Source organism: Zingiber officinale, chromosome 8B (genome assembly GCF_018446385.1).
Source record: "Zingiber officinale cultivar Zhangliang chromosome 8B, Zo_v1.1, whole genome shotgun sequence".
NCBI classification, from domain to species: domain Eukaryota; kingdom Viridiplantae; phylum Streptophyta; class Magnoliopsida; order Zingiberales; family Zingiberaceae; genus Zingiber; species Zingiber officinale.
The window spans coordinates 112,839,235-112,853,006 of NC_056001.1; the positions used below are offsets into that span (position 1 = coordinate 112,839,235).

Here is a 13,772-nt window from a genome sequence, read left to right on the forward strand (position 1 = left end):
GAGCTTACCTCAACTTATTTACCAAACATATGGTCCTCTAGACCTTTTTGTATTTTCTTTGTTCAGTGTCTGCTGATCCATTAAGATTTTTCCTGCAATACTAAATTAACAAAATAGCAATAATAGTAATGCAACATAGTGGTGGTAAAACTATACTTAGGTTTACTAAAATCCGTTGGTCCAATCGACCGTGCATGATCAACTGGAAACCTTTCGGTCACACCTGCTTGGAGTTTTCTCCTGCAAGACTCCTCATTTTGCTTAGGGTTTACTCCCCTAGGGTTTTCCTTTTGCTTTGAGTTCACTCCTCCAGACCTTTCATCTGCCTAATCTCTAGGGACTTCTCTTACCTAATCTCTAGTTAGGACTAGTTACTCAGTAGACTTCTCACCCTTGCCTAACCTCTAGTTAAGACTTCCTTGTCTAACCTCCAGTTAGGATTAGTCATTCGGTAGACATCTCACCCTTTCCTAACCTTGAGTTAGAACTTCCCTTGCTTAACCTCCCAATATGACTAGTTATCCCCCTTGCCAAGCCTCCAGTCACCTTGATCACTTAGACTTTTTTCCTTTGCTAGTCATCCGGTCAACTTTGACCTGACTAGACTCTATTAAACATATTGTCAAACAAACATCAAAATCTGAAGGTTGATTTCACCAATAGATGTAACCACTTTCTACCTCATATGAAACCACTTTCTTTCTATGCTGTATGATCTAGATGTAACTTCATACTTTCTGTGTATGCTTTTTAAATTTTCCATACAACTATGTTATCCTTTCTGTTATGCATGATGCATTTTGAATCACAGTATCGGAGCAGAGAGGTGTATGAACTACAAAATATCAAACCAGCATTGTTAGATGATATTGCCGTTGTTCATTCTAGATCTTATATCCATGGCCTTGAGAAGGTATTTTCCTCTCTAAAGCTATGCATTTTTCAACTATTACATGGTTGGGTTCATCAACTTTATTCCATCAGGGGGCTCCGTACAGGTGACTGTGGGTGGACTTATTGTCATAATCAATTCATATATTTTTATCTGTTGAAGTGTCATTTTACTACAAAGAACTGATGCAGGAAAAGTGTCACCTACTTCAACCTCTTTCTCTCTGATTATGATAGAATGGACAACAATGAGCTAAACATGCTAGCATAAGAGGCTAGTTAAGAACTCATAAACACCCATTTCTTGAAGAAGATCTGTCCTTTTGTATGTTGTAATTGCTTTCCTTTCTTTGGTTGGCTTTGTGGAACGTGAATGAAAAATTTCGTTCATCCTTTTTGTTTCAGATAAGATCTTCCTTTCCATATAATTTCTGAGTATATACATGGCTTTTAGACTAATTCTTGGCTGTTTGGAATGTGAATGTAAATTCAGCTTCTTCTCTATGATTTATTTGGTTGCTGATTAGTGAATCATAAGCACCTAATCCTGCAATCATTGTTCAAAATTTATAGTTTGGTACTTTTGCATTCTATTATTGACAATTGGCAGTGCTAACTAGATATATTCTGATTTGCAGTTATGAATAATCCTCAGTAACTAACATGTGTTTTCAGCTTGAACTCCAAAATTGAAGTTCAAGAAACTCTACTTTTCTCTAGCAGTTAGTAACCGGTTGTATTATGTAAAAATGGTTGTATACTGCTTTTTGAAAGAACAAAATATAAAGATGATTCATATAAACATTTTTCTCATTTTATTCACAAGATTATACAAACGCTATACATCTTCTCAACAACTTATTGAAAAATATCAAGAAAAGAAGCGAACATAATATTCATTAATCTTGAAAAAACTTATGAAAGAGTCCTGAGGAAAATTATGAGAAAAGAAAAATAAAAGTGTTAATGTAGTATCTAATGATCAAGGTGAAGACTTTAGTTTAAGTTGATTAACTAAAGTTTTTCTATAAAGATAGGGATACGCCAAGTATCAACTTTAAATTCATATCTTTTTACACTGGTCATGAATGAACTTACTGAACACACATTACCATGATGCATGTTGCTTGCAAATAATATTATTATTGTCGATAAGACACGTGAAGGTATAAATACTAAGCTCGAATTCTAACATAAAACACTAGAAGTAAAATGTTTTAGACTTAGTAGAGTAAAGACTTAATATATGAAATTTAATTTAGTAGTATTATTAGACGTAGTAGGGAAATTGTTGTGATAGGAGATGATGAGTTATATGTAATCAAAATATTTAAGTATCTAGGATCATTTTTTTTCAAAAGGATAGAGGGTTGATAGAAATGTTTTACATAAAATACAAATATGATGGTATAAATAGAGAATGTGTTAGGTGTTCTTTATGATCGTAAGGTACCTTTAAATTATGAAGGGAAGTTTTACAAAATCGTGGTTAGACTTGCTATGTTATATGGAATTGAATGTGGGCTATGATTTGATGGTAAAATGAGAGAACATAGGATAAGATGAGTTAAACTGTTTTAAAGACTAGTAATATAAATTTTATAGTTAGACAATTTGAATTGAGTTGAAGGTTGAATATAGGAAGACCAAAGAAAACTTATGTTGATATAGTTTAAACTGATTTTGGAGATATGAATATTACTGGGAATCTAGCTTTCCATGGAGATCAATTGTGGGGATAATATTCAGTGATGAACCCTAAATGGTTTGGACTAATAAGGCTTGATGGTGATGATGACTATAAAATAGTCTTGCTTTGATATTGGGACATCAACTGGAAAATCCAAGGAATGTGGGTATATTAACTATAATCTATTGAATTGATTTCAGAATAAATCATATAGAGGGATTGAACCATCATCATATATTATTTTTTTTAAAATTATTTTTATTATTTATCATTTATCAGACCATATGCTGGCTTGTCCAGGATTTTCAAGATGCATTAGTGTTAACGGTCTGAGTGCGGAATAAGTGCAGTATAAGCTGGGACTATTCTAGTTTCTCCAAAAATAGTCTTTCCTGCCAGGGAATACAGTAGTATATTTGCTAAACCTGTAGGTCCTTGACCACAGGTCAGCCAGGTCTTGCATTTTATTTATTATGTTGCCATGACGTGACTCAACTTGGTACATATCTTTTTTTTTTTTCAATTTAAGCACTCGTTTCCTTTTTTGTTGTTATTTCATCATCACTGACATAGATTCACATTTATAGTGTCAAACAGATTTCATGTGCACACTAATGTTTTCCTTAGCTCTGAGATTTCCTTTGTGACATCTCTTGTAGGCCATGTCTAAGGCAATGGATGAAGGCATCATCTTCATTGATGGATCTGGTCCTACCTATGCTACTGAAACTGTAAAGCCTTGCTACTGTGCCTCTATTTAAAAAAAAAAAACATATATTTTTAAATTTATTTTTATATATTTTGTAGTAAATTGTGTTCAAACTTGTATAGCATGTGGCTTCAGGTTGAAGGCAGCATGCACACTTAGCCTGAAGCTCAATTTCCTAGAATGCCTGATTACCAATTTACTAAATTTCCTCGCTGAATATAATGGAACATAGAACATTTACTTCTCATGTTTTTTTATATGTCTACATCTGTATATTTTGATCAAGTATGTTTATTCCTTTTCTTTCAATTATTTATCACCGTTTAAAGTTACCATTGCTACTCTAAATTATTATATTTTGTATCACCAATTAATATAATTTAATTAACATAATTTAGTCACCAATAATATATTATCATCAATATTAAATCTTGAGTAAATTCATACAAATAAATTCACTAAGAAGCGAATGATTGAAGACAATATCCTCAAAGTGTAATAATGTCTCATGTATAGGCTAAGCCCCTCACCAATGATATATAACAATAGTGTCATCTCACAAATAAATACTCAGGTGATCGTTGTTACCACATTACCATATCCTCCTGTGGATGATCAAGTACTCTGCTATAAGGTTAAGCTCGTAATTTTCACTTTTAGTTTTTTCTCGATTTAATTTATTATAATTTCACTTTAAAATTTTAAACTTCACACCTTATGGGTTAGTCTAAACAATTAACCTAAATAAACTTTTATTATGCATATTGACATGTGGCCTTTAGATATAAGTATACAACATAAAGGTACGAGTATTGACATCTAAATTATAAGAATCATGAAAGGTTAAACAATCTAATGACATATATCAACTAAAGAAGAATCTAATGATAGATATCAACTGAAGAAGAAGTTAGAGCATTCATTTTAATTTTTTAAAAAACATTCCTTCCTATTTTAGTCACCATATAAATTCATGAAAAAAATATTAATTTATTTAATCTCTAATTAGCTTATTTTGTCTTAAAACCCATTTTGCTATTTTAATCTCCTTTTTTAAAAAGAATTGTAAAAGCATATATCTAATTCATTTTATTTATTTATTCATACACAAGAAATATATCTGAAGGGGAGCCCTGGTGCAACGATAAAGTTGCTGCCGTGTGACTTGAAGGTCACGAGTTTGAGTCTAGGAAATAACCTCTTACAAAGAAGGGTAAGATTGCATACGATAGACCCTTCCCTGAGACCCACACTGGTAGAAGTTTCATGCATTGGGTTGTCCTTTATACACAAGAAATATACATTGAGAAGTTAGGATATATTTTACTCACCACTACATACAACCAACTACTTTGAGTGGCTGCAATCAGTGTGCTCCCCTTGAACTCATATCTACAAATATAATATAAAAATAATTCATAAAAATCAAAATAAATGTCTAATAGTAATAATGACATAAAATCTAAAAATTTACTAAATTCCAAAATTGATGAATCAAATATTGATCTTACTATCTCGGTAAAATCTTTGATTCTTAAATGAGACGTCTATTATTGCTATATAATAATTTTTTTCATTCTAAACTAGACACACCATGACACCAACATAAAATTACCTTTTTCCTCAATTGACGAAATAAGGTAGATGGCTCATGCCAATCCAACCTATACAACAAATCATAATTAGTGTAAATTAACCAATTATTTATCAATATCAACCATAAAATCATTCACCAATTTTTACCCTTAATTGGCTTCGTACCCAGAGGCCTGGGGAACAAGGAAGATGAAGGGTTCTCCTTGATTCGGGTAAAAGTAGTCAGAGTAATTGAATGAGAGTTGTGAGCGCCAAGAAAAGAGGAGAATAATTGATGGTTGTGGACACAAGAAAAAATGGGAGAGAATGATAGAGGAATGAAGAGAGGTTCCTCTCGACTTGTCACCAATGGTGCCCAATGCCGCGATGAACAACAACACTTGCTATTGGGCACACATCAGAGAGGGGAAAAAAAGGTGGGAGAAAAGAAATGAAAAGGGGAAAGAGAAAGTTTGTCGGGTGACAGTTAATGCTAGTGTGCGAGTGTGGTGGAGGCGTGAGGTTGAGTCATTGCTAGTGCGATGGTGTCTCATGGGAAGGAGCAATAAGTGAGGGAGGAAGAAGAGGAGGCTCGAAGAGCAATGCTCGTGGCAAAGATGTTGGGATGCTAGGCTATTGCTGGAAGAACAAGAAGAATGAAGGAGGAGGAATGAAGAAGAAGAGGGAGGAGCAAGCGACTACAAGACAGCGCTGGTGCTGGAAGAAGAAGAACAAAAGGTGAAGATGAGGCATGTGGAAGAGGAGAGGAGCATGGCGTGAGGAGGAGTAACCACGTGGTGAGGAGAGCAAAATTGTAAGAGAGAGAGAGAGAGAGGAGAGAGAGAAAACTTAACTCTTTAAGAATTCTCTATTTTTTGTTTTAAATTGATTGAATTAGTTTAGCGCTACTTAATATTTGGTTTGGCCATAAATTGGTCAAAACAAATCAAATCAATCTTTGTTTAAACCTATGTAACTCTCATTACCACTGTTATCCGATGGATTCAATCCAAACCCAATTCAACTTCAACTTTATTCTTGAATTCTCTTATAACGGTTTGGTTTGATTTATTTTCAGTTAAAATTTTTAGAAAAAAAAAATTTAATACCTGAAAATGTCAGAATTTAACAAGCAAGGCCACATGGTACTAAACCTATTTGATCCTTATGTTATCAATCCATCATTTTTATCCTGATTTAATCATGATACTAATTTTTTGATAATTGTATAAACGAATAAATCATGACTTGTTGAACAAACATGTTTGGAATGTACAGAACTAACCTTTGTTGATGGATAATATTTTACTTTAAGGCCTTTTGTGCCACTCGTTTCTAAAATGAAATCTTAGCTGCAAGCACTACTGCTCATTGCTGAATTTGTCAGCAGAAATTCTTTTTTTTAGTGTTTATTTTAGAATCATCACTAAGTTTATTTTGACAATAAATAAGATGGCCTATTTAACAACTAAAAGCTGGTGGTTATATCAATTTCATTGCTTAATTGTCCATATTTGTATTAATATTCTAGTAATATTTTGCAGACTTTTGAAGAATCACTCATTGCAGCTGGTGCAGGGATTTCCTTGGTTGATGCTGTGGTATGTAATAGTTAAGGCATAGTTTTTTCTGCATTTTCTTTTTCATGCCCCATTATTCACTATATCTTGCATGAAATGTTTTGCATCACCACATTTCTGTTGATTCTAACTATGAAGCAGTCTTGCAATTGCATCCTTGTTTACTTACTACATTCTGCTATCTGACTTTGAGGTTTAAATGTTTGTTGTTGTGATTTACTAAACCTTTTCTTGCAGTGATTTTTTCCAAGAAATATGTATGTTTGTCTATAGGTTGAAGCTTCAATGGTCAACTACAATCCACCTATAGGATTTGCCTTAATAAGGCCTCCTGGTCATCATGCAGTTCCAAAAGGACCCATGGGATTTTGTGTCTTTGGAAATATTGCAGTGGCTGCACGTCATGCTCAACGGGTGCATGGATTACAGCGGGTTCTTATAATTGATTTTGATGTTCACCATGGTAATGGTACTTGTGATGCATTTTATGACGATCCAGATATATTCTTCATTTCCACTCATCAGGTTAGTTTATTGTTGATCTTCATGTCTACCCATGTCTAAAGTGAATACCGATTGTCTTAAATTTGGAAAATGGAATGCTCAATTGTCTTAAATTTGGAAAATGGAATGTAGGAATGCTCATTGACAAAGTTATGTAGGTAAGAGATACGATAATTAAGAGAAGAATTAATATTTTGTATGTACAAGAGACAAAATAGGCAATCTTGGCTAAAAAAAGAGAAAAATACCTAATCACGATCAAAAGTGGAAGAATTAAGTTGCAAATTGACTTTCTTATGGTCAAGAAGAGGGATACAAAAATTTATAAAGATTGCAAGGTTATCTTGGCTAAAACTTAACCACTTGACATATACTGGTGGTGTTATATATGCACTTCAATCATAATATTAGTAGAAGAAAAATGCGCATGACTCCTTGGATTAAGCGGTGAAAGTTAATGGATGGGAAGCATAGTAACTTTAAGGAGAGGATAGGAGCACAAATATTAGAAGAACTATATGACGACTTAAATAAGACATGAATATATTAAATTTAAAAACAATGGTCAAGAATGGACTTGGTGAGCGAAGATGATGGACACTACCAAATAAAAAATCTTGGTGGTGGAATGAGGAAGTACACGCGAAAGTGATAAAAAATGAACAACCTATAAGTTAGTGTGCACTTAAAAGAATGAAAAAAAATTTAAAAAGTATGTCGTAACCAAGAAAGAGGCCAAGAAAGCGAGGAGTGAAGTCAAGAATAAATCGTTAAAATGCATGTATCAACAACTTGATACAAAAGAAGTGGAAAATGACATCTCTAGAATAGATAAAGCGAGAGAAAAGAAAATAAGAGATTTTATCCAAATAAGATACACTAAAGATGAATTCAACACAATACTTGAAGGATGAAGAAATAAATGAGCGATAGTAGAAATATTTCCATCAACTTTTTTTGCGGCGACCAACTTAGCTTAAGTAATTTAAGTAGCTCAGAGGAGTATAAACAATTTAAATGAGCGATAGAAGATGTATTTTCATCAACTTTTTTTTCGACCAACTTAGCTTAAATAATTTTAGCTCAGAGGAATATAAAATTTTAAATTTTTATCGGAGAATTTAAACTTCAAAAGTAGAACAAACGTTAAATAGGATGTAAAATGGAAATGTGGGGGTTGAATGATATTTCGATAGAGGTATATAAGTGCTTAAGGAAGTAGGGTATCGAATGACTTACAAAGTTATTCAACTTGATATTGAAAACGAAGAAAATGCTTATCAATGGAGGGTAAGTACTTAGTCTCTTGTATAAAACAAGGAGACATACAAAAATGTGTGAATTATAGAGATATTAAGTTAGTGAGTCATATCATGAAACTTTTCGAAAGTGTGATAGACAAAAGATTAAGGAGACCAATGTGATTGAAAATCAATTTAGATCATGCTTGAAACATCGACAATAGAAATTATATATTTTCTTAGACAATTGAATGAAAGTATTGGGAAAAGAAATAAGACTTGCGTATGATATTCATTGACCTATAAAATGCATATGAAAGAGTCTCAAGGTTAATTCTATGAAAAATTCTAGAAAATAAAGGTGTTAGCGTTGCACTTATTGAAACAATTAATGATATATAGATTAACCAAAGGATGTGACAAAAGTGAAGACTCTAAGCATATTTATCAAAGCATTTCCTATAAAAATATGGTTATACCAAGTATCAAATCTAAGTCCATATCTCTTTACATTAGTCATGGATGAACTCATTGGACTTATCTAAGACATACTACCATAACACATCTTACTTGTGGATGACATTATTTTGGTTGATGAGCCACGTGAATGAGTAAATGCTAAACTTCAACTTTGCAGGAAACACTGGAAATATATATAGAATTTAAATTTAGTAATATTAAACGTATCAAGGAAATTGTTAGAATAAGAGATGACGAATTACCTGAATTGAAAGCTTTAAGTATCTAGGATTCTTTTTGCAAAAGGATGGAGGAGTGGATAGAGATATTTTACATAGAACAGATAGTTGAAATGGAGGAGGACGTCAGATGTTCTTTTTGATCGTAAGGTATCTCTAAATCTTAAAAGGGAATTTTACAAAAAGGTACTTAGACCTACTATATCATATGAAATTGAATGTTGGACTATAAATAAAGCACACAAGTAGAAGATAAGAGTCGTAGAGACGATAATGTTAAGGTGTATTTGCGGATATAAGAGGATGGATAAATATAAAAAATGAGAATATTAGAGAAAAAGTCGGGATTGCGCCTATTAAAGGAAAACTCAAAGAGACGTGTTTAAGATAGTATAGACACTTAGGCAATCAATAGATGCCCTAGTTAGACGATATGAGACTATCGCAAATATGCACATTAATCGAAGAAGGGGGAAACTAAATACGACTTGGTTAGCCATGATAAAACAGATAAAATTTATTTAAATATAGATGAGAATATAGTAGGGGATAAAGTCCAATGACGTATGAGGATCCATATAGTCTACCCCACTTAGCGGGGTAAAGGCTTGATTGCTATTTTTGTATCAATCTAGAAAATATATGTTTATGTGGTGATGACTCTACAATGATAATGAGTTTGAAAGCCTACCTTCATAATCACTTTCAGATAAAAATCTAGTTGACCTGAGATAGTTTCTTAGTATAGAGTCACTCCGCTGTTGAGAAAGTATGTGCTTGATATTAGTAGAGAATACTGGTATCCTAGAACTAACCCAGATAGTATCCCATGGATCTGAATATCAAATTGATGGAGAGTCATTGTCTGATCAAGAAGGTGTAGAAGGTTAGTTGGGAAACTGAACTGCCTCACCATTACAAAGCTAGACATATATTTTCAGAGAGAGTGACACGATCAATTTGTTGTGGTTCCATGTTATGATCATTTAGAGGAAGTTTTGAGGATTCTACAGTACTGGAGAATGATCCAAGGAAGGTCTTCAAATTTGTAGTGTATTATTATTTACTGGGCACTCTTACAGATAGTAAACATGTTTGTTTATTGCTTCTTGTGGGAGGTAATTTGATTTCTAGAAGAGAAAAATAAGATATCGTCTCAATCAGATCAGGTGCAAGGCTTAGTATTGGGCAATAACTTAACTACAGAACTTAGCTAGTTTTAAAACTAATGACTAAATTTGGATATGCTCCTACAGAATTGAAGTTGTAATGTGACAATCATGCTGTCCTGGACAATCTCTAATCCAGTGTTTCACAAAAGAACGAACATAGAGATTGTTTGCTACATCGTAAGAGAAGGTGAAATTCAATGTGATCATAACATAATTTGTCAGCTCCAATGATTAGTTAATGGATTTACTAATTAAGTTCTTGGTGTTCAAAGAATTGAGTACATCTATACCATGCTGAATTTTTATAATATCTCTGAGTCAATTGAAAGTGAGTGGTAGGGATCTAATTGTAAATACTAGGACCTAATTATAAATAACAATGTAAACAAGGTTCAACTTAAAATTTATATTAATAAATAATAACTTTGTTAGAAAGAACTACCATGGGTAAGAAGAAACGCGCATCAACTGCTTCTTAAATAAAATGTATAGCTGCTACATTCTTGATGGGATTTTTTTCCCCCATTTTTATGTAGGATGGTAGCTATCCTGGTACTGGAAAGATGGAACAGGTTGGTCAAGGAAGTGGTGAAGGAGCAACTCTCAACTTGCCTCTACCTGGAGGGTCAGGAGATAGTTCTATGAGATCAGTATTTGATGAAGTCATTGTTCCTTGTGCCCAAAGATTTAAGCCTGATATAATTCTTGTTTCAGCTGGGTTAGTTTCTTATATCATTTACTTCAAGGTTTTTAAATGACACTCATGTTTTCTTATTTCAATTTTAAAAAACTAGCACCTATTTTCCTTTGAACACAGAAAATATTGAACCTCCTATCAATAACTTCCTTCATAACATAAGGTTCTCCACTAGTTGAATTTCCTATCAATATCTTCCTTCATAAAATGATGTTCTCCACTAGTTGATTTTGAGTAAATACTGTTGTCCCTTCACTCCTATAAGAGCATGTTGGATAAAACAATCTGCTGCCAGAGATTTAAGGGATATTAGCTGAATTTAAATACACCGAATTAAATTGACTTATCTGTTGAAATAACCTGAGTTGATAATCTCAGGCTGCCAGCAGGGGCTGGTTTCTGCTAATTGTTGAGTGCAGACCGACCTTCGAGTCCGAGCAGCAAAGTCCGAGCGGACTTAATGGCCGGGCAGGCAAGCAGTAGATTGACCGACCGGGCAGTAAGGCCGAGCAAGTTTGGCCAGACAGAGAGCTGACCAGGTGAGAGGCTGGCAGGGCGAGCAGATAGGCCGAGCGAGAGGCCAGTCGGGCTAACAAACAGGCTGAGTGAGAGACCGATCGGGCTAATAGACTGACCGAGTAAGAGGCCGGTCGGGAGAACAGGCAAGCCGAGTGGAGAGGTTGACCAGACAGACCGAGCGGACGAAGAGGCTGACCGGGCGAGCTGATTGAGGCTTGTGATTGACGCAGTTTCTTGAAACAAATTCGCCCCACCTTCGGCAATGCTTTGAGGTTAACTCAGTTCGTCTGTTTTCCAAGATATAACAGTTAACCGTGATTCCACCAAGCACCAGTGGTCACGGCGAACTGAGTGGTACCCGACTGCTATCACAGGTACTCCGCCGAGCAGGTGTTGCACGCACGACAGAAGAAGAGGGAACACAGGTGGAGAGCTTCTGCTACTTTTCTGTGTGTATAAACCTATGATCACAGCCTCCTTATATAGGAGTTTAGATCAACGACAGTGTTAATGGTCAATTAATGACCATTACTCGCGTTTCGCTTCTGCATTAATCTTACTTTAATGTATCCGTTACATAAGCAGCAAAAGGTTGGTTGTTTCACTTGGGCAAATTTGGCCCCGACCAATCCGACATTCGGCGCGCGCAAGTCGTGCCCGTACACGAGTTAACATGGTTCAGTACAATCCGAGCCCTGGATTTGCACCCCCCTATGCACTCACACGTGAGAGAGAGCCTCTCCCCATGCATTTGTTCACATCCTTAATGCATGTGAATCAATATAAACCAACCAACATGCCATGAAACTCCCAATGTGGGACTAAAGTCCCATTCACAATGGAGCCTCTTTCCTCTTCCATCTCTTCTCCATTCACATCACTTATATCCAACAGAGCATCCCTCTCACCTTTTTAACATTGACTTGGTGCAAATGTATGGTGGCTGAGCTGTGGCTTTGGAGTATTCAAGATGATATAAGATGCCAATGTGACAAAATATGAATAAAGTATGCTCAACTTTGAAAAACTAGGATTAATGTGATAAGTTTTTAGGGTTTTCTGTAGATAAGTTGTGAACAAGTATAACATTCTAACCTTTACTATCATAAGCGATTTAAGCAATAATACAACTTTCATTAATTTTTTTTTTCTGTTCTCTTCCATGAGATTACCAACCGAAGCATGCAACTTCTCGTGAGATTGTGAATCAAGTGCAATGATATACATACCATGCGCTGCATCATCACTAGTTGCTCCATCTAATTATTTATTAGTAATAATGAAGTCTATCAATGGGTTAGTACTAGAAAGGGGCGTAACTAAGTGGGTGATCATTTTGAGTCTGTGAATTGAAATGAGTTGGCTAACTACAAAATATACTTTTTGTGGGCTAACATAATTGTTACTTTCTTCAGCGACTGGTTTCTTGTTTGGTGCTTTAAAAACTTGAGTTTATTGAAGCTGCAAAGCTCTTAGCAAATGGGACATGTCACTAGCAAAAAAGAGAAAGAAATACTATGTTTTTTCTTCTGTACAGCTATGATGCACATGCTTTGGACCCATTGGCTGGATTGCAATTTACAACCGGAACCTACTACATGCTAGCATCAAATATAAAGCAACTTGCAAAGGAGCTGTGTCATGGACGCTGTGTATTCTTCCTAGAAGGTGGATACAATCTCGGATCTCTGTCTAATTCCGTCGCGGACACTTTCCGAGCGTTCCTGGGCGAACCAAGTTTGGCTTCCCAATTTGATGATCCAACAATGCTTTACGAAGAACCATTGTTGAGAGTGCAAAAGGCAATTCAGAAGGTCAAACACATACATTGTCTTTAAACATATTGGAATTGCTCGTGTAGCTATTCAAACTTTGTAAGTTCATTGCAAAGTAGCTTTCAGTTGTAAAATTGAGAAATGCATCATTTAAAACAACAAAAGCATTTCTGAAGTTGAACAAGATACAATTTCACACATGATGATACCAAGTCAATTCCTTAACAAAAATCTAACTTATGTTCAGTCTGTTCATGTTCAGCCACTTACAAGGACAAAATTTTAGAAAAAAAGTGACGACAATATGAGAGTTTTTTCTTCAGAAACAGAGCTTCAAGGAAGGCTTCAACTTTATGATTATATTCTTCCTCTATCTGCCATTATTATAAGCTCAGTGTTGAGATTATCCACGTTGGAATCTATCTATATTGCAGTAGATCTCTCCTTAGTAAGTAAGCTTCGTTGAGTCAAATTTCCTGTTAACAATTTATTCTACAGCTACTAGATATTTATTTTTTTGTCATTCATCTTGTGTAAAGATAGATTTAATTGCTGTCTATTTTCGAATGTCTGCATTTATTAACATCTCTTTCTGCTGGAATACAATGATTGACATATAGTCTCCTCAATATCTCTGCTCACGTTGAAAATACTCAATTTCTCAATTATAATCTTGAAAAATTAGTCTTTTCACTCATTGAAAGTAGCTGTTAAAACTTTT

The 13,772-nt window shown here is 34.6% G+C and overlaps 1 protein-coding gene across 1 annotated transcript; it reads left to right on the forward strand.

The window, feature by feature from the left end:
* Positions 1–775: 775 nt before the first annotated feature.
* Positions 776–13,297, forward strand: LOC122016975 (histone deacetylase 14-like). The gene is made up of 6 exons (XM_042574418.1): positions 776–913; positions 3,241–3,312; positions 6,410–6,466; positions 6,719–6,970; positions 10,597–10,778; positions 12,814–13,297. The coding sequence occupies exons 1-6, from the start codon at positions 791–793 to the stop codon at positions 13,112–13,114; spliced, it is 987 nt and encodes a 328-aa protein (XP_042430352.1). The 5' UTR covers positions 776–790; the 3' UTR covers positions 13,115–13,297.
* Positions 13,298–13,772: the final 475 nt, after the last annotated feature.

Coding starts and splice junctions, on each gene's coding strand:
- LOC122016975 (XM_042574418.1), top strand. CDS start 791: ATGATGCATTTTGAATCACAGTATCGGAGCAGAGAGGTGTATGAACTA. Junction 914..3,240: donor ATATCCATGGCCTTGAGAAG/GTATTTTCCTCT, acceptor CATCTCTTGTAG/GCCATGTCTAAGGCAATGGA. Junction 6,467..6,718: donor TTTCCTTGGTTGATGCTGTG/GTATGTAATAGT, acceptor GTTTGTCTATAG/GTTGAAGCTTCAATGGTCAA.